The sequence below is a fragment of the Quercus robur genome, chromosome 3, assembly GCF_932294415.1.
Source record: "Quercus robur chromosome 3, dhQueRobu3.1, whole genome shotgun sequence".
Lineage (NCBI taxonomy): Eukaryota > Viridiplantae > Streptophyta > Magnoliopsida > Fagales > Fagaceae > Quercus > Quercus robur.
The window spans coordinates 5,669,356-5,691,474 of record NC_065536.1 but is presented as its reverse complement, the minus strand read 5'-3'; the positions used below and the strand labels follow the sequence as shown (position 1 = coordinate 5,691,474).

General features: G+C 33.6%; 2 protein-coding genes across 2 annotated transcripts; both read right to left on the bottom strand.

Moving 5' to 3' along the window:
* Positions 1–7,977: 7,977 nt before the first annotated feature.
* Positions 7,978–11,083, bottom strand: LOC126716825 (single-stranded DNA-binding protein, mitochondrial). Its single transcript, XM_050417817.1, has 6 exons — positions 10,882–11,083; positions 10,185–10,366; positions 9,325–9,533; positions 9,148–9,248; positions 8,495–8,554; positions 7,978–8,298 (listed from the first exon to the last, which is right to left on the bottom strand). The coding sequence occupies exons 1-6, from the start codon at positions 10,952–10,954 to the stop codon at positions 8,282–8,284; spliced, it is 642 nt and encodes a 213-aa protein (XP_050273774.1). The 5' UTR covers positions 10,955–11,083; the 3' UTR covers positions 7,978–8,281.
* A 1,413-nt stretch (positions 11,084–12,496) lies between these two features.
* Positions 12,497–21,412, bottom strand: LOC126716824 (eukaryotic translation initiation factor 3 subunit A-like). Its single transcript, XM_050417816.1, has 14 exons — positions 21,248–21,412; positions 19,950–20,023; positions 18,936–19,417; positions 17,357–17,572; positions 16,853–17,221; positions 16,739–16,768; positions 15,942–16,169; positions 15,673–15,834; positions 14,990–15,211; positions 14,683–14,889; positions 14,400–14,606; positions 13,951–14,031; positions 13,570–13,771; positions 12,497–13,241 (listed from the first exon to the last, which is right to left on the bottom strand). The coding sequence occupies exons 2-14, from the start codon at positions 19,993–19,995 to the stop codon at positions 12,769–12,771; spliced, it is 2,925 nt and encodes a 974-aa protein (XP_050273773.1). The 5' UTR covers positions 19,996–20,023; positions 21,248–21,412; the 3' UTR covers positions 12,497–12,768.
* Between the last annotated feature and the right edge of the window lie 707 nt (positions 21,413–22,119).

Below are 22,119 nucleotides of genomic sequence, written 5' to 3'. Positions count from 1 at the left end.
ATATAACATTCTTACTTATGTTTAGTTGCTTTAACGACAATTAACACAAAAGCCATAAAAAATTAAATATTTGTGAATTCACTAAAATTAATCTTAATCCTTTAAATTTCCTAACTCCTTTTAGTCACATGTGATATATATATATATATATATATATGTATGTATGTATGTGTGAGTGTGTGTGTGTGTGTGTGTTAGAATAAATATATTTATTTTGCTATAGCATAATGAAATTTTAATATCATTTTTCTAAGATTTATACGAGAAACAATATTTTTTTTTAATGTGAGAAACAATTGAAACACTATATCATGCAACAATTGAAGCTCCAACAAAAATGGGGAAAAATTAGTAATACACAATCAAGAACGTAAAAAAAAAAATTAAAAAAAAAAATTGAATGATATATGCATTTTTTTAGTAGGCATGAAACATGCTTATCAATATTAACCACTATATCATGCAATCTTTCTATTTTCTATTTTCTCTATAAAATAACTAAATATTACAATTTTTATAAGGAAATTTATTGAAATCTTTTTATACATCGATAGTTGGGGGATTTAAATCATGAATGTCTCTATTGAAAGCTACAAGATTCTTGGTAAAATTTAATGAAATATCAGAGAAAACTAATAATAAGTTGCATCGCACATCGTGTGGGAATTCAGCTAATTTTAACTTAATGGTAAAAAACATTCATCACAAAGTGCACGACAGAGGATAAAATAAAATAAAAAATCTAATATTTGTATAAAATAATTAAAACTCACTGTCTTTTTGGATAAAAGAAGCCCATACTAAACAAATTTTGATTAAATTAGATTTTATTTTCTCTAAAAAAGTTACAATTAAATTAGGTATGTTCTTTTCAAAAAAATTTCTAATTTAAATTTTTATTTATTAATACTTATTCATTAAAATGTACCACATATAAATATTTTTCGTCAAACTTTCACGTGCATTTAACGGGTTAATGATTAGGTTTAGTTATATCATCAAAGTGTTTAACCTCGTTATGACGTTATCTGTTTCCTTATTCAAATCAAAATAAAGTAATTATAGTATTTATTTTTTCTTTTAAAAAAAGGACAATATTCCTTGACGCCACTTATGTTAATCACCACAAAGCATTGTAGTTAAACATTCATGAAAGATTTAAAAACAGAGGATGAGTCTGCAATAACAGTCAACAACAAATCAACATAAATAATTAACAGAAATGGTTTCTATGGTACTTAAAAGAAAAAAAAAAATGCAATGTCCAATAAGGACAAACCTAGTTTATGGAGAAAGAGCAAACACACTAAATGGAATATTAGACTACATGTTGTCAAATTTTTATTAATTAAAGAAATTTTTTGAAAGAAAAAAAAGTGAGAACACTACAATGATAGTTGTTATAAATATGTTAAAGTAAACCTGAATGGAAGTGATGAGTAACCATTATAGGTCCTTCAAGTTGAGTCTCTGAAGATTCGAATCCAGCCAAGTACATAGGAAGGTTATCAAATAGATACTAGAGAAGAGTCTAGACAAGAAGTTGGCAAAGTTTTATTAATTTGAAAGAAGAAAAAGTGAGCAACAGTACTACAATGACAGTTGTTATATAAATAATTTAAACCTGGCGGGAAACTGTGTTATATAATAACAATGAGTGCAAGTGGGTGACCATTATAGCTCATTTGAGTTGAATCTCTGAAGCTTCAGATCCGGCCAAATACAGGGAAGTGAAAGTTCCTATCTTAAAATCAATTAAATTTGGAAACAAGTACATAATCGATTATTTAACACCATTAAAAACAAAAGCCTACTAAGGGAACCAGTCCTTCATATCTATCATTAAATGACTAAAGACTCACATGTACATTGCATCCAGCTTAGCTTAGTGAGAACTTCTTCACAAGCCTAAGTGTCATTGTCTTACATTGCTTATGCAGACAAAAGAAAAATGGTCATTGTCTGCCATTGTTTGAATAAAGATGAAAGTAAATGGAATTACCATGGAAGTGAAAGTTCAAATCAAATATCAAAGAAATGGCCTAGATTTGCAGAAACCTTTTATTGGAAAATAATGGAAATAGAGGACTTCTTTGAATTCATTTTTTGGAAATTTATAGGGGGAACAAGAAAAGATTGAAACATGATTATTTTTGGCAAGATATCAAAATATCGACGTGTGTATCCCACATATCATTCTCAATCATATCTATCACCCTGCATGCAGTGAATTCTCTAGTTTATTTTGTTTCCAGTACTGCATACCTACGATTTGAAAAGATAAATCTCAATATATCTTACAGCAAAATATATTATGTTCATCTTACTACATTTTGCAATAAAATTTTAAAATCTAAAAAGGTTTTGGATAAACTTCTTCCTATTTTCTAACTTCTTTTTTTTTTTTTTGTGTTTAATTGTTACAAATGCACCGATATTGAACTCATGACCTTACCTTTTACCTTGCTCTTAAAATGGGGAAGACAAGGCATTTGAGTTAGAGCTCATTGTTCTTGAAAAATAGGATAAGGGGTGGCTTAAATTGTAATATATAATTTATTTTCTAAAAAATTCGTAAAATCATATATTAGGATTAGTAATCTATAATAAAACATTTTCCTCATAAGAGAATTTAATTTTAGATGTAGTAAACTATTAATTAAGAAATGTTATATATATATATATATATATAACCCTTTACCAAGCTAACAAAGGGCAATAATTTCTTTTTCTAAAATAAAAAATGTCATATTGCTTTCTTTTTTAAAACAAAGAATTTTATAAATAAAAAATAATATATATTATTTACTTTTCTTTTTATATTAAAATTTTCATCTTCTCGTATTATGAGCGAATTTGCTAGTGATAGAATACAAAGGGGGATTTAAGTTTTTTCAATAATAATAGTTAGAAATGAATGATAAAAATAGATTTTTCTCACCATTAAAAAAAAAAATTCAACTTATCTTTATCTCTTTTGAAGTGTACAAAGTAGGATCATGATCTTTCTTCTTTAATACAGTACTTATCTTAATACATTCATAAATATATACCAAATCAAAATATACCCATATAAAAATGCTTTGCAAGCAAACAAAATATCATATCAATTGTCGTTTAACAATGATTAATTTGACCAATTAGGAAAACAATTTTTTATTGATAATTTATTGAGATTATATTCTCTGCAAAAACTGCAAAATTGTCCACCCAAAAATATTACAAAAAAACAATTATTAGCAAAATCTCACAATTAAGTTTTTATATGCATCCTTATATAATAATAATAGTGAAAATACAATTGTAAAAGCTAAAATATGTCACTCATCCAATTATTTTTGTTTGGCTAACACTATTAAGAGTACTTTCTCTACAAACACTACAAATTTGATCGCCCAAAAAAAAAAAATAGTAAATTCTCTTAGTGTAACATTTAAGTGGATTACTTTAAAAAAATCAAATTCTAACTTGCAAAATAATTAATTTTTAACCCAAATCAAATCAAACCAATGGGATAAAAAAAGCGAACGTGTGATCGGGAATTTGAATACCTAAATACATAAATATGCATAAAAGTTGATACAAATTTTTCAAAAAGAGAAACAAATGTGATGTGAAAATTAAATCAATAATAAGAAAAAGCACCATTAACGGGGGAAAAAATGGTTGAAACAATAAAAGAATCCACCAAAAGAGAAACAAAATTGGAGAGAGAGAGAGAGAGAGAGAGAGTATTGACCTTTGTTGCCATGAACAACTTGGAAGGAATAGGGGAGAAAGGTGAAAATGAAGTAAAAGGAAATTTATAAGAACATTAAGATGGAAGATGAATGGTTAAAAATTAAAAATACAATGATTGAGAAAATTTAGAAACACTAGAATTTAAGAAGATGGAGAAAATTTAAAAATTTATAAAAGAATCAAATGAAAATTTTAAAAAGACAATGATCGGAGGAGATGAAAGGTTGAACTAAGAAGACAATGGTTGAAAAAGATGGAAAGTTAAATAAAGTAAAAATTACCAAAAAAAAAGGATGCTAATGACGTGGTATAAAAATAGATTTATAAATTTATTGTAAAGCTTCTATTTTATATATAGTATAGATAAATATGTATAGACATTGTTTTTGGATTTTGATTATTCATTGATTTTATATTTTAGTTATAAATATCTAAATTAAAGTAGATGAATATGTAAAGTTAAAACTGTTTAAGATGAATGTGTAAATTTAATCTATATATATATATATATATAAAATATTGTCAACAAAATTTAGGAATAAAAAATTAATAAGAAAAATAGTAATTATATGGCTAATGACATGACAGATGAGGTGGTGCAATATAAGCATAGCTACAATAAATAATACGCTTCAGCTATATAATATATATATATATATATAATTATCACTTCTATACTGCGGATTCTGTAATGAGTATGCTATTTACCATGAGCATGAATTTAATGATGAATCCCCCATGGGATCCTTATGACGGCTACCCATCTGATGCCCCTGATACTGATTAAGCCATGCCAGTGCAGCCAATGCGCCTGATAAACCCACTAAGCCCTATTGATGATATTTCCTCCTGATGATGTTCGAGGCTGCTAACAATTATGTTTCAAAAGATAAACTGTCTTTTGAAGCAAAACCCATATTTCCCCTACAATCAGGAATTGTTTGGTCATGAAAGCTTATTTTAACAATTCCATCAAGATATTGTTCAACAATTCTTACTTTGTAAGCAGAATAAAAAGTATTTTCAGCCCAACTAGTTTCGTAAACAACTTTAGTATCAACTTTGGGGATATTCCATTTCTGGAAATCCAAAAACTCATTTTCTTCAATAGTGTGATCTTCTTTATTTACAATATCAGAAGGCGGAAGCATAGTAATATTATGTTGAATGTAAAATAATCAAAGTAAAACTAGCCAAGAAGGTGGTAGTGCAAGATATAATCAAAGTAATTTAAAATAATAATAAGGCGGTAGAACCAGCCAAGTAGTATATCAAAACAATTTAAAGTATAAAACCGACCAAGAAGGTAGTAGCTTACCCATTTCATATTTAGCTTTTCTTTTATTCTTTAATTGGTATTTTAACATTTTTTCATCATTGCACATATTAATACCAAGTTTCTTAATAGTGCTTAAAATATCACCATAAGTTGTATTATCATAATCAATAGAATCATTTTTACCAATTAATTCTTGTTTTACCTTATGAGCAAAGATAGGAGGCAGACCATCAATAAACTTTTCTTTCTAATAAAGCTTATAATAATCTTTCTGAAGCATAACTCTGGAAATGAAAAATTACTACTTTCAGCTTTGTGTTTAATATATTTGCTGCTACCGCCTTCTTGGTCGGTTTTATATTTTAAATTGTTTTGATATACTATTTGGTTGGTTCTATTGCCTTATTATTGTTTTAAATTACTTTGATTATATCTTGCACTACTGCCTTCTTGGCTAGTTTTACTTTGATTATTTTACTTTCAACATAATATTACTGTGCTTCCGCCTTCAGTGCTGTGTTCGCAGTATGTTAAAAAACAATGTTTTCAAAACCTGTTTTCCATTGAGCCAAATAGGGCTTCCATTACTGATCCCTTTACACTTGCTACCAACTACTTTCCCTCAAGGTTTCATTGGATCCCTGAACATAGTGAGAAAACTGTACAATATTATTCTGATATTTTGCGCTATGAGAAATCAATCACTATTAAAGCCATAACTAATAAGACCAACACTACTAAAATTATTTATCACAGTATTTTCCTGAATCATATTATTTTTGAAGAAATGTGGGGCCCCAACCTTGCCTCCACAAGAAGAATTCCAACCTCCCCTGTCCTTTATTCATATCATGATTATCTCACTGCCTGGTTCAAATTCATGCTTCATCAGAATGAAAACATGTCTCATTCATGGTTTGTTAATTTTGATAAGGATTTCAATTCTAACTTGCCCCTCTAGTTCATCCGCTGGTGGACCCAGTTTGGCTTTGCTGTTGAAATATTCCTAGTTCCATTGAAGGATTCTTTCCAATATTTTGCAAGTGTGTTCAAAGTTGATCCTTATGGTGCTAAATTCCCTCCTTTGCTCCATTTCATTAAAAAATATAAGGTTCCTTGGATCTTGAAATGGCAATATGATGAGGAAGGTGATGTTCTCACTCGCCGCTAGTATGTTAAGTGGTGGGATAAGTTTCCTCACACACAAGCAATTGTTAACAATGTCACCAGATAATTCCCTTCCCTAAATACTTTACCTACGGTTAAGATCAATACCCCTGTGCAAATAGCTGATGCACCTGCTTCTACATCTACTAAAACTGTTAAACCCTCTACTAAGCCTAGAAAGAAGGGTTCCCCTTTAGATGAAATTCGCAAGGACCCTGATGCTCTATATGCCCTCCTCAAGATGATATCAAGGGAAAAAGAAGCTGCTAATGATTTAGAAGATGAATGGTCCTCTGAAGCATCTATTACAAAAAACCCTTACTACCCCTACAATCAAGAATGGTTTGGTCATGATGAAGAAAACACTCCTGATTTGGTAAAGGATTGATTCTCCTATTTGTCTGGCTTGCACAACGGCCAAAATGCTACAATGTTTACCCCTGGTAAAAGATCCCACTATTGTATTACACTACTGGCCCATGCAAATGGTGCTGTTTTTGAAGATTCCTCATGTTACTTTCGACATAAAAAGCCAAATGATGAAGTCTAAATTGAAGTTCCACTCTGTTCTTTCTCATGTTGATTAGAGTCAAAAAGTGAAAAATTAATGTTCACTTTTTTACTCTTTTTGATTACTGTTCATTGTTACTATTCATGATTACTGTTCACTGTTACTGTTCATTACGCTTTTTTATGCCTATTTAAGAGGGGATGTCCCTTATGTTAATCAGAGAATTCTCTAGAGCCAAAATTTCCTTTAGGCCTACTTCTCTCCTTTAGAATTTCTCTCTAGAATTTCCACTACTACCACTATTTCCTTTCAAATCTTGTAACTAGAACTAGTTTCAAGCCTTGTACTATTAAATTGTTTCAATCATGTAACTACTACTGCTGTAAGTACTGTTATCTATTTTCAATAATAACTATTTTCAGATTTGTGTTTAATATATATATATATATATATATATGTGGGTGTCATTTTTCAAGCATTTCCATTTCTTCCCCTCTTGAACCAAGAAAATCCATCCAATAATTGGCCATTAAGTATTAGAACTTGCATTAAGACATTCGCCAAGAGAGACAAAAGGAAAAAGAAAATGCTTAAGGATTAAAGATATCTCATACAATAGACTAAAGGATCAAATGATTTTTTTTTTCATTCTTGTTCAATCCAAACTGCATACATCTCAACTATATTATACTAGGAAAAGGTTGATTCCACATTAAACTAACCAAAAAGCTTATTGTTATGACCCGAAGAAAGCATTGGCCTCATCTACACTATAGCCTATACCCTAGGACTAGTCAACTTAGGGGGTCCTAATAATCGTTTTTTTAGCTCAAATTAATCTAGTACATGTCCAATGTGTAACTCTACACACTTGTGCAACACACTCATACAACCCAATCCAATCCACACAGTCTAGATTTTTTTGTTTATTTTTATTATAGGTAAGTACTGCACTTTTATTAATTAGAAAGAAAAGAGCTTTGAGTTCACGATGCTGGACACAAAGGATCGAAGTTACAAAATACAAACAATCCAGTCTATGTATCACAATCCCCCTTACTTAATCCTAGACTTCCTCATCAGGGGCCACGTTGCACTTAGTGTCCCTGAGCCACACGGTTTTACCATGTTAGCTCTATACTCTATTTGCCATGACTCAAACCATATCTACCTTGTACCTCAAAAAGGAAAAGTCAAATTAGTACTCCTAGGACTCAACACACGTTCAACGCAACAAACAGTCATACAATCCAATTCACACAATTTAAGGCATTACACATAAAAATGCAGAACTGTGTAAGGAAATAGTATAAGATATAATTTACAGAGAATCAAAGCATTACATAGAGGTGTAAAACGGGGGTCAAACTGGTAATCTCAGCCAGAAATCCAATGTTCTTTCAAGCTCTTGAGGTTTCTATTAACTTAAACAAAGCGTTCATTAAATAGTCAGGAAAAAAAGGGACCAGCTTAAAAACCAGGTCAGAGACCCTGGTTACAGAATGCTTCTTACAGAAGTTAGAGGCTTCAACTGCTCACTTTTCCAAGAATGTCGTATCCAGAACATGCATATTGGCTCTAAACTAAAGCAATCCTTCTCCTGTCGGCAACGGATGGAGACGTTGATTATATATATAAACAGAAGTTATGCCACACAACAACAATAATGGAATAAAAACTAAAAAAGTCTTCCGCAGAATATTTATTTCCCAATATAGATATCATAATTGAGTAAGTTTCACAGTACTAGTGGAGCATTTCACAAAGTGAACATTAGGTAAAACAAGAAAGCTTACGAAGATCATCCAAGGATATACTGCTGAGACTTTCACCGGTCTTTATAAGGCGAATCTTCCCTGTAGGGTAAAACCACATGATAAGGACTTCCATGTTACTTTTTAATATCAAAGAGAATAAATGAATGAGTTCCATCGACAACCCAAGGACACTCTTAAACTTTGTCTTCCTTTTCTTTTCTCTTCTTTTGTGTGTGTCTGTGTGTGTAAAACATGTTTTGTCCTTCAATATGCATTTGTCAAACATGTTTAGTATTGACACACTTCAAAGATCCACAATAGTTAAAGTAAATTCATAAACTCTTTATCCCTAGTTTCTTTGGCGAGAATAACAGTTAGATAAACATAAGCAAAATGGATGTATACGTGTTTTTTTTCCCTTCCAATAAGATAATGAACAAATGGGTATATCATGTATGAAAGGGGCACCAGAGACATCAAATTAGACCATAGAAAACTGAGAACAATCAAAATTTGTCTCTTATAAAGGAATAACAGAGCAGCCAATGGGCTTTAGCCTGAATGGCACTTCTGCCCCCATTAGGTATGAGACGGCGGGTTAGAGTTCACAGGTTTGTATCCAGTGGGGTGTGAGTTAAATTACCAAGAAATAGAATCAATAGAAGAAAACAAATGCATACAGGTTTACATACCATCACGACGAATACATATCTCTGGGATGTTTTTAACCTCGCCATTGATGCTATCATTGTACACTCTAGTCTCAATATCCCCCTCAACATAAACTGAAGAGCTGCATTAAAGATCCAAGCATTAGATAGACACATTAAATGATGAATTCAGTTTTTCTCAAAAGAATGGGTGCATACTTTTTAACAAGTTGTTGTACCGCATAAGCCCCCAGTGGTTCATTATGCACAGCAATTCGATGCCACTGTGCTGGTTTAGGCAAGTCTTTTGTTCCTACAATTCTTTGGTCAAACATGCCCCCCGTACCAACCGTAAAGATAGTTACCATTCGACCATTTCTCAAGATCTTCTGCACAGGGGCTTGCCCAACTTTTCCACATATAATTGCCTGTATACAAACACTACATAGTGGGTCAAATTATCCACTGGATAGAACACATGTGAGCAGAATGCCTAACCCATTTTCAAACATGAGGGAAAAAAGAGTGAATATCAAATATCATGTCTCATGTCTTATGTGGTTTTGGTGTCCTAACAACTCAAATGGCCAAAAAAAAAAATTTCTTAGGTTTGATTTAGTGTAATTCTCTTTGTTAAGGTTCTAACTTCTAAAGCAAAGGAAATTTCACAATATTCAATGCTTATCTTTTCCACAATTTTCTTAGCAACCAGCAAAAGGGATAAGGACATATTCCTATGACCCATAAAAATGGAATTATTTTTCATGCTTTATGTATCACTTTTGTACAGATCAGATCTAAGAGTGGTCCAATCACAGAAAACAGTTGTCTTTGTCACAAATCATGAACACAATGGCAAATATGTATACACACACACAAATGAAACAGTATTTTGATCACCCCATGGCAACCCAATAATTATCTCCTACCATCCTTAGTGTCCACAAATCATATTTTTCAACAGTTTCCAACACAAGGCTTTTATTTTACACTCTCAAAGGTTAAGTAAAATGCAATAGAGCCATTCAATTTCTAGATAAACCATTTCTATTTCTTAACTGAAAATTAATATCAAATACCTTGTGCACGCCGCGGAAGCCCCAACCCCTTCTAGGATCCACACCTTGGGGTTGTAACTCTGTCTTGTCACCAAGCAAGTCATCAAAATCTTCTTCCAGTTCATCCTTCTTTCCACCATCATTATCACCATCAAATGACATAGTCGAATACCAGGACTTTGAGCATCCTTGCATGCTAACAACTAAAGCCATAAGACATAAACATCATACAATGTCAACCCAACACACTCATTTCCAATAATTCTCAAATTTCAGCGCATTACCAAAATTTAAAAGAAAACCTCAATATTTTTTTTTTGTGCGTATCAAGTACTTGATAAAAGTCCTCTAAGTACCAACATGATGATTATGTCCAACACTACAAAAGACTTAACTTAAAAAAGAAATTTGAGCTAAACCCAAAAAACCCCCGTGAAGAAAAGTACACGAATTTCAACTTTTTATCATTTAATTAACAAACAAAGTCATCCACTTCTACATACATGTATTGTGTGTGTTTGAGTTGAAATTTTCACGTAAAATGGTGCTTTCAATGTAAAACAAAAGACAGCCATTTACACAAAAAGTATCATAATCAAGTCTATATCACCTAAATGATCAAAACAAAAGCTACCCATTTCATATATATGTAACATACAAACAAACATGTATATAAAAATGAGAGAGAGAGAGAGAGAGAGAGAGAGAGAGAGAGAACCAAGAGAAGAAGTGGGTGTGGTAGAATTAGAGGGTCTGAGAAGCTTTGAGAATCGAACAGCGAGTGAACTCATTTTTTCAGCAAAGAACTCAGCTCAGTGGCAGTGCCAAAAGAGCGAAGGGTTGAAGGAGGGTTTTGGGTGGAGAGTTTCGGGTCATGGATGGCCCGTTTTGTATTGGGTATGGGTTTGTTCTTACCCGGATTTTGAGTTTTTAACTTTTAAGTTTTAAGAATCAGCCAGGGCTCTAGTGAAATTTGGACCATTTATAGGCCTCTTATATGGACCCAATTTTCAATTAAAATTGGGCCAAGTACAATCAATATAGATTGCAGGCATTTCTTCTTTTTCTTTTTTTGAAAGGGATTGCAGGCATTTCTTAAAATCTTATCTTTAGTTGGTAGGCTATTTTAGTATCCCAGTCGCTTATTTGTTAAATATGAGATAAACTATATAGGACAAATGCTAAAAACAACTTTATTTAATAATAAAAAAAAGACTAAAAGTTAGTTTATTAAATTTATTTGCTTATTTGTTAAATATGAGATAAAAAAAATAAAATATTTTACTGCGTTTAATGCTAAATGTGTGAAAAAATACTAAGAACAACTTTATTTTAAAAAAAAGGGCTAAAAGTTAGTTTATTGAACTTATAACTCTTTAGGCTTTATTCTTTTTTCTTTTTTATAAGTACAGTTATATTTTTGCTCAGTATAATTACTTAAGCCCAATAAATTAATGAAAATATGCTCTACCAACCCAAAAGAGTGGGACAAATAAAATCGAATCTTGTTTATCCAACAAAACTATAGTATATACCTTTAAAAAAAAAACTGCTTTAATGTAACTGGTCTTTTCAAGTACTTGAATTGTTTCTAATTTTTCTAGTACATTTGTACTTACTGACATATTTTCCGTGGACATTGTAGTCAAATAATTCGAAAGAAGTCACATAAGAAAGACATTTTGGTTTTCCACATTTTTTGCATCCTTTACGTATGCATTAATAACCCAACATTGATTCACAATAAGTTGAAGAGCACCAGGCAATTGACATATGACGGGTTTACAACTTTACATCATCCAATAATGGAGGCTTTGGGAAAAGGAAAAAGGCTCAGCTCCCATCGTATAGTAAGCCTATAGGCGAAATGGACCATCAATAGAAAAAGAACCATCTCTCTTTCTTTCCTTTTTTTTTACTAGTTGGAAACAAAATGATCCTCAAGTGGAAAGAAAAATGTTTTTTTTTTTTGTGCATAGAGATGGAAGAATCATTAATTAGAAGTTTATCATCTCCACTCATTGTGAGGGAACAATGATCCTCAAGTATCTATGATTTGTGCCATTAACTTGCTTATTGATTAGGATTATGTGATTTAGAGGTTGAATTATATAGCGCAAGGTTCAAGCATGTAGCAGATTAATGCTGGAAGTAAAAGGCACTTGATTATCTAGTCTCCTTCCTTTATGAGGAGAACCAAGATTCAAATCTCCCTCCCCCCATATAAATTCATAAAATTACAAGAAATGGCTGACAAGAAGTTCGCTCTTTCCAATGGCACATAAAATGAAATAATACAGAGATATATGAACCCAATAAGAAAGAGAAGAAAATAAGGATGAAAATAATAATTAAAATAGATAACTCTATCAAGTTTGAAGCTTCAAGATTACAATAAATATTTCAGTAGGTTGCCTTGACATGAAAACAGCGAGGGAAAGATAACTACATTGTAAAAACAAAGAGATGAAACAACTCAACCAGGTCTGGAGGTGCTAAAAATAAAGCACAGGGATTATTTTCTCTGGCTTGCAATAAACCGTCCATGTGTTGATGGAATCAAAATTGACCTTTGTTCATGCAAATCAAATAAGATCCTCAATGATCAGCGTGCTGATCCACCGCCACGTGGAGGGACTCTAGATGAGGACCAAGTGGACTTTGAGCCACCACCAGCACCAAAAGAGGGCCTGCGGTCATCACTCCGCCACCTATCACCAGGTTGGGACGTGCGATCATCCGGCCGGCTGCTGCCCCATCGATCTGGTTCTGGAGGAGGAGCCTGCGCAGAGACTTCAGGTCTCCGGAACCTAGGCACATATTTTCCAGCAGATGGTGGAGCACCAGCACCCGTTGCAGCTGCAGCAGCAGCAGCGGGAGCTGTAGCTACTGGCTCAGATGGGTGGGAGCCAACAGGCTCAGAAGGCCTAGAAGGCCCGTCAGTTGATCTACCCAAGAGAGCTTCTCTCCTCTGCCTTTCTTTTTCCTCTAATTCCCGCTCTCTTTGCCTTTGCTTCTCAGCAATCTCGTCCAATTTTGCCCTGCGTTCCTCTTCTATCTTCCTTTGCCTCTCAGCCTCTGCATGTTTGATGATGCCAGTTAAAAATACATTCAAAACACAGGAAAAAAAAAAAAAAAAAAAACCTAGACAGTGTGAGAATCCTATTAACAGTTCGAGTATTAGAGAATCATTCAGCGCCAAATAATCTAACACAGTATTTACTTGGAAAATCTCAGGATTTTCGAAGGGAAAGCATTCCCTGAAAATAATTAGGGAATGCAGCAATTGAATTAATGAAAAGTAACTGTTAAGACTTCTCTGAAGCAAAATCGCTCCCATAAGAAGTTTTAAATTCTTCTCAGAAAGTTTTCATCAACATATATATTATTTTGTATAAAAAACTACCTTCCCGCTTGCGAGCTTCCTCCTCTTCCTGCAGCTTTCTCTGTTTTTCCTCCTCAGTCCGCACATAAAATATTTTCTTTCTAATAGCATCCCTCTCCTGCCGACGGGCCTGAAGCATTTGCTGGATTTGCCTGTCTCTCTCCTCCCTAAGTCGGTCAAACTCTGATTGCCGACGTTGCACCACCTTTTCCTGGAATATTGTCTGTGCAAGAAAGGATAAATATTGAATTTTACTGAGCGTCAAAGTCACTCATGCTGAAAAACATTATCAGAAAGATGGCATGCCAACACAAAGGCCAGATATGAACATGCACGCAAGCAGACTAAAAGCATATTTCCACCGATATCAGGACTAGACAGATCAGTTAAAACTCAACTGACCTTATTCTCCAACATCCTTGCCAACCTATTCTTCTCCTTGAGGTCCCCATCATGGTGCTGCCTGCTAAGTTCAACCTCTAGCTGCAAAGCAGCACAAAGAATTAAAGTGAGTATATTGGACAACAATCTTTTATATTGCAACCTGGAACATAAAATATCACAACAAATGAAAAGACAGCTTCTTCATATACAGTACATATCTACAAGCAGCTAGGGCAAAAGGACTGGGAAGTGGAGGAATGACTAAATTATTGAGATAAAGGCTACTACTGTGTGCAAGCATATATGTGTACATTCGTACATATAAAAGTTATATACAATGCACAAGGCTCCCCTTCTGTGGGGTTTGGGAGAGGAAATTTTTTATTCCCATCCCATATATATATATATATATATATATATATATAGAGAGAGAGAGAGAGAGAGAGAGAGAGAGAGAATTAAAGTACCTGCTGCTCACGTTCATGAAGCACCTTCTCTTCCACCAAACGCTGCTGAAATGCAGCTTCAATCAAGGGAGCTGCCTCTTCTCTTTTTGCTCTTTCTAAATGATCCATGGTTTTAGCTAGTTTTAGTAATTTCTTCTCTGTTTCCTGTCTCTCCCTCAGCTGTTCACTCAGGGCCATCTCCATTATAGCTTGCTTTGTAACATTTTCCTGTGTACACATACAATCATTAACATATGCTCATACCAGCCACATACAGATAACATGAGACCAAATTTTAACTCACTCCGTCTAAAAATGACTTCTTTATCTTCTTCTTGCGCTGCTTTCCAACATCCTCAAGTAGAGCTTTTGCTTGCTCAAGCTCCTTGTCTCTAATTTCCTCAAGGATCATTTGATTCTTCCTCTTTTCAACCTCAGATGCAAGCCTCTTCTTCTCTTCCTCTTCAGCAATCTGCTGTTGCTTTCTCCTTTTCAACTCTGCATTTCGTTCCTTGGAAGCACACAAAATTTAACAAAAATTTAACTCATTTTCAGATTTGGAAAAATGATTCAAATTAAACACACCATCTCAGATAGCAGTTTTGATGTACCATTTCCAAAAGTAGAAGTTCTTGCTCTTCCTTCCTTTTCTCAATGATTGATTTTCGAGCAAGAAGTCTCTTGTGTTCCTTATCCACAAGATCCGCCAAACCAGGCAACATTTCTCCTAGCTTTGATGCCTTCTTTACAGGTGGATAAATCATGGTCCTTGCTTTATCTAATGAACCAGCAAAGACTGTCAAGTGATCCTGGAAGCCATCAGATTCAAGGCCCTGCAAGATTAAATCCAATGAGATCAATCAAATTCTAACCAGAACTATTACACTACCTTTGTCAGCAAGAACGAAAGAAATATCACCCAAAAAGCAAATCAGATGGAGCTTGGTAACGCTAAAATAATTATTTCACGTGCCAATTACCAATATTAGCATTAAAATATGTTTATTAGAACCCAACCAAATGGCAGAAACTTAAGAAACAAGCTGATTAGAGAACTGTTTAGCTGAAAGAATTCTATCACCTGTTTTAAACTCCTCGATGAATATCCCAAGTAACAATATTAAAAGATATTTCATCAGAATCAGATTCTAATACTTGGGTCAGTCAAAATCTGAGTTTTCCAAAATATATTTCTAAGTTCTAATGATATATATATAGTTAATTAGCAAATGTATATTGTTGTCAGGAAAAGAAATTAGCAGAGACAGAGTTTGGTTGTTAAGTGTTAACTTACCAAATTACCAAACAATACAACACCCTTAATATGGTCAACTTTCATAGCTATGAAATTATGTTTAACAGCATCTACAGAGATCTTCTCAACAACGGGAAAATCAAAAAAGGGGATCATCTGAGATAAACTCTCAATTTTCAGTGTTTGATACACCCGAGACACCTGGGGAAAAACCAGAGAAAAATTAGTAAAAGGAAAACTAAAATTCTGAGCACGAGGTTGGGTATAATGCACATAAAAACAACAAGACACTAAACACAAGAGTGCACCTGCTGAAGCAACCTCAAGGTAGCAAGCTTTTCCAGGGCAGGAGCATATTGAGACAGTTGAACTTCATGAACAGAGGAAGCTGAAGAAAGCTTACCCCCAAGCTTTGAAATTTTAACCAACAAGGGCTGTATCTTTGATGCAAGATCCAAAGGGAGAAACTCATGCTCCAGTAGATGATAAAGATCTTTTACTTCCTGAGTAGCACAGCTCAATACACCTTTCAACACCTGAAATCATCAGCAAAATCAGAAATATTGAAAGCAAACCATCATGTACAGAATATTCATCCAAGATATCTTATAAAACGTACCAACACATGCACGACAGATGCATTTCAATAACTCAAACAAGATATTCCAAAATTTCATATGTCAATAGTGACAGATCTGTCTAGATACTTATGATTGTAACCATGAAAAATAACTTATCAATACCTATTCTTCAAACATTAATGACAACATATATAGACATTGTTTTTTCTCTAAAAGAAAATTAAAATATCAAGGAATTTATAATGATTGGCTGAGGAGATGATAGCACAAAAAAATAATCAGGATATAGGTGAGTAGAATATGGAATAAAAAGATAATCTACATGTTCGGCTGGCAATTTAGAAAATACAAATCTATCACCTAATAAATTACATAACTAAAGAAGTTGATTCCATAAACTAAAGAAATCAAAGGTCTTGGACAATTAAGCATTTTGAACATGCATAAGAAGACCATAATCGAGAGAAACAATAAATAACACCAAACAAAACTACACCTCAGTAAAGCAATTATTTCGAGCTTACCAGTTCTGAGAGAATGTTTGACCGTGATAGCTGCAAAGAGTACATTGTCAGGATGAGAAAATGTTGATAATAGATATCAAATGAAAGCAAATTCAATGGAACAAATCAGATTACCACTTCTCCACCATCAACTTTAGGATCAAGATTGAATCCTATAAGATTAGCCATCCTCAAGTTGCGTTCCTTCTCATTTTGAAGTTCCAAATGGGATGAACCGCGTCTGTGAGTATAGGGCGGCACTGAGAGTGCAGCCAATACAACAGATGATGCTATCAATTGCAAATCCTTCTGACTTAAATTCTTATTGAAGCTTTTCTGAAGGGTAAAAAGCTTCAACCACGCATAAGCATGATATAGATGGCTAGATGAGATCCAGAAAATTTCTGTTAGCTTGGCATAATAAACCACCATTAAAGATGACTTGGGGGTTTTCTTAACCATGCACATCAATCCATGAATATCTTCCACAGAACGAAAAGCTTCCTGCAGCAAACAAAATGACAATATTGTGAGAGAGATAAGACGTGCCCATCACAAAATACAAATTGACAATTTTGTGCATGAATTATTGTCTCCCCTCTAAAAATACAGAAATACAAACAGAAAAATAACAGATACCTGCCACAGTTCAAGTTCAGTAGCAATCTTTAGCTGTTCAAATCTTGTATCAAGATACAGCTGCAAGCTCTCAGGTGCAGACAGGTCAGGCCGGTCCCTTTGGTCTCTGTATTTGTTAAGATTAGATAGATGATTCCTGATAATTTCACACAACCTACGAAACTCTGTTGTCCGTTTGTATTGCTTGCAAAACTGGAAAGCCCGGTGTGCTGTCATCTACAGACCACATTTGAAAACTCTAAGATAACATCTCTTTTTCCATTAATAAGACGCGTATTTTTTTTACATCAATATGGCATGTAATGTTCATGACACAAACCATAAAACCACACTCAACAATGAATGTATGTAATGCTCATTCATAGTAATAAATATGGCAGTAGTTTAGTGATGGACAACCCACCGTCCAATAAGAATATGAGAGAAGACCTGGTATAAGAATAAAATATATTGAGAGGAACAGAAAGTCAACATCACTTTTTTTTTTACCCAATACTTTTCATCTGCCAACAAATTACAAACAAAAATATCATGCCTGAGAAATCTAGTAGAGTCTGGCAAAATAAAGACCTAAAAGCTCATAGGTGCACTTTGGGGCAGAGGCCTCATGGAGCCTAGGTAAAAAGCCCAGGCATGCCAGAACAAGTTAAAGCAAGTGTTTTTGAAAAGCAATGTATAAATTGTTTCCAAGAGAAAGATGCAAGAAGAAGAAAAGTTTTAAAAAATAAAAAATATTGATTTATTGTGCAATAGCACAAATATAAGTCCAAAATATATCTGAATAAATTTATCAATGGGAAGCAAAGAAACCCTCAAATTATTTAAAATTTAACCATAACATAATATATTATTGTCTGGCAGTGTTCAAGAAAGAAAAGAGAGAAATAAGGGGAACAAATTCTAAAATAATATACTACCGTCTGCAGTGTTAATTTGGCAAATTCCCACAAGAACAGGCTTTCAAATACATCTAGACTACTCCTTCTTGATTAGTCATTCAGACAAAGGGCCCGTTTGATAATGTTGTTCTAGTAATGTTGTTTGTATTTTTTGGAAATACGTGTTGGTGAAAAAGTGTGTAGAAATACGTGTAATGTTGTTTAAACACTGAAAATTGTTGTTCAAAATACACTACCAAACACCCCCAAAGTTACCCATGGATAAACTACAAGAAACAAAAATCTTCTAAACCATATATAAATGCTAAAGAATCCCCCCCCCAAAAAAAAACATTATCACAAATATAAATAAAACTATCACACTATTGAATTTCTTAAATTCGTTGACAACACCATGCCAAAAGAAATTCTGTTTGAGGTGGGACCTACTAGAGTCTATACTACTCCCTCTTGCTCGGTCATTAAGACAAAGTACCCATGGATAAACTACAAGAAACTCAAATCTTCTATGCCAGAAGTAAAATGCTATAGAATCCCAACAATTAACATAATTCTAAAGGACATCTATCATATTATTGAATTATTAAATTCAATGATAATACCATGCCAAAATTCACACATGAATATTTATATGAGTGAAATAAAGCTTTAAGAGAAATTCTGTTTGAGGCAGGAACTACCGCGTAAAGTGCTTCCAACTTTGAGTTGTTACGTAAGATTTCAAGCACTGTTCTATAGGTCTCCCACAAAAACTTGAACCAAGGGGTAACAAGTTCGCGATCAGACCTATCCTTTCCCTTCTCTCCACTGACATAACTTAGCATCAAATCTTCTGGCCTTTTATCTGCTTCTAGGTCATCTACATCTAGAGCTTCTTCTAGGGCTTCTGCCTGACTACGAGCCTGCTCAGCTTTCTCAGTGGACAGGTGCATGAAGTGTTTTATCACCTCCTCCAAAGAATTAACATTGACTTGCTGACACACAATGCGGTATTGAATCAGACCATCCTTGGCAAACCTACCCCTCCGCATGTCAACACAGAGCTCTACATATTTAAACATAATCCTTTCAAGTGTCTTTTGCCATGCTCGATACCTCCTTGATGTTATAAGGTCATGAAGGGCTTGCAAGGCATTTTGTTTCTGCCCAACATTTATCAGCTCTGCATCCATGGATAACAAAAGTCAGTCCAAATATCTCACACAGGATCAAGACAGAAGCGACATAAGTATGACAGTATTTTTTAAAGTATTGACAACAATACATGTGATAAAAATGCTGAAAGCATAAAGCCAATATGCATTCTCCTACTTTACATGATATCTTTCCCATTTGTATAACATACATCAGCAACATAGCATTTGAAATTGATCAACCCACAGTGTTTAACAACAAAAATTTCACACCCTCCTCACACCCACCACCAAAAAAAATATTACTGACACACGGTCAGCATTCAACATTATTTTTCAGACAACTTAAGCTGAAACCAGCTAAGGGGATTTATTTTGGGTTGAATGTTAAACTCAACTTGTTAAAGAGAGTAATGCAAAGAAAGATGAAGAGAAATTTTTTACTCAATCCAAGTTCCAGGCAGATACATGCAACGCTTGCACATCATGATAGCATCCATTTTTTAAAGAAAAAAAAATGGTATCAACACTTAAAAAGAGAGGTAAAAGATTTCAAGTCACCTTCAGCTCGCTTTAAAGCATTCTCTGGTTTGGCAAAAGTCGTCATATCATCACAATATCAAATCAGCAATCACCTGAAAGAAAGATGAATATAAATCAAGTTTTCGGGAGCAAAAAAAAAAAGATAAAAAGGAAAGTAAAATCTAAATTTATTTATCTACCAGCAGACCCAAACTCAAAGGCAAGTGCATAGAAGCACGGTATCACATCATAAACTAAATATCAAAGCTCCAAAAAAAAGAGTGAAGATTTTCATCATTTCTACAATTGTAATAAGAAATCACCAAAAGCTAAAAGCCTGCACTTAGTCTAAACGTCCTTCTGTACCAACCAAAGAGTCATGACTCATGATGCCAGCAAAAGTATATTTTTCTTATTTCTAACCTATACATTTGTGTATGTGTATGTGTATGTGTGTGTGTGTGTGTGTGTGTGTGTGTGTGTGTGTGTGTGTGTGTGTGTGTGTGTGTGTGTGTGTGTGTGTGTGCGCGTTTCATAGCAAAAGGGATGGGTGAATGGCTCTTTATTTTCAAATATAATATAATAAAAAATAAAAATTGACCTAAAGCATGCATACAGTTTTTATTTTTATTTTTTAAATAATAACTTAAGCATCAGAATTTTACATATATCCTCACACGCACACACACCACATTACATACCTAAATCCAATTCCTTTTTCTTCTTCAAAAATTACAAATTTCAACCAGAAGCATCAGAATTTTTCATACATAGTTGTCTTTTTTCTTCTTCAAAGTTTAAAAACTACACACATGCACACACACACCAAATTTTTCGGCCAAATCGGTGTCTTTTCCTCTTTCAAAAATCACAACTTTCAACCGAAACCATCAACGTATTTCCTACACTCTCTCATACAATTCACATCCAACACAACAATACCATCCAAATTACCAATTAACCCAATTCCGGGTCAGCCCCGATCTTTCACCAGAACAAAACCAAATACCCTCAACATGCCAAATCAAACAGTTCCTCACTCACCACCACACAAATCTATCCCCACTCTCCAACCCCAAAAAAATTTCACAAATTTTTAATTTTTACATCGAATCCACACTAACCAAGCCAAACCCAGATCCAAATTTAAACCAAAACACTAAGATATTCAATCAATTTTGCAACCAACACGTATATCAGCAATCCATAAATCGTTTCAAACCAACGGTTCTATAAAAATACTCAGCAAAACAAAAAACAATCACTTTACACACACATATGTACGATCCAAATTCTCCGAATACTAAGATAGCGAGAGCGAGAGAGAGAGAGAGTACCTGGAAGCTAGAGATTTCAGTGGCCGCAATCTTTCTCAATGGGAGAGCAGAGAACGTTTTTCTTAGGGTTTTAGCTTTGTTGGGTTTTGTTCGGATGGATAACTCAAAAAGACGGAGGTGAGCTTTATTGGGCCCTTGGCGCAGTGATGAATTGGGCTTCTAGACCGACATGTTTTTGTTCCTTAAAAAAAAAGAAAAAAAAAAGATAAGGCAAACGTTAACAAGCACGGCTTGGTGCTTGTTAAGGTTGTATTAAAATAGGTCCTATTTAATAAAAAAATTAAATAAATAAAAGAAAATGACATAAAACTAGTGTTTTTGGTTATTTTAATATTTTTTTCTTTCTATAAAGTTGGTCTTACACTGGAAAAAAATGACATAAAACTGCAGAAAAAGACAAAAAAATGTACTAAAAAAAGTCAAAAGTTGTTGTTAACAGACACCTTACGGTGCCCGTTAACACAACTCAAAAGATAATATAAGTTTTTTTTTTCCACTTAGGTTACCCTGTCAAATTCAGCTCTGTTTGGCATCGGTTTTTAGCATTAACTTTTAACTTTTATGTCGAGCTTTTAAAATTTTCATTTTTTATCTTTTTCTTCTCACTTTTTTCATAATATTACCATATAAGTATACTTTAGCAAACTTTTAGGAAAAAAAAATAATTAAAACTAAATAAGTTATTCCCAAACTGACACTAAATTGACTAATAAACACTTTTTTTTCTAAGAGAAAACTAGTAAACACATCACATGTTAAACTAAACTATTTACCCATAACTCAGCTCGAGCACGATTGCCAATTGTTATGCCTAAGCATAGTTTCTCGCTTCGAAGTACCAACCCTCAACTCCCAAGGGCCAAGGCCAAATT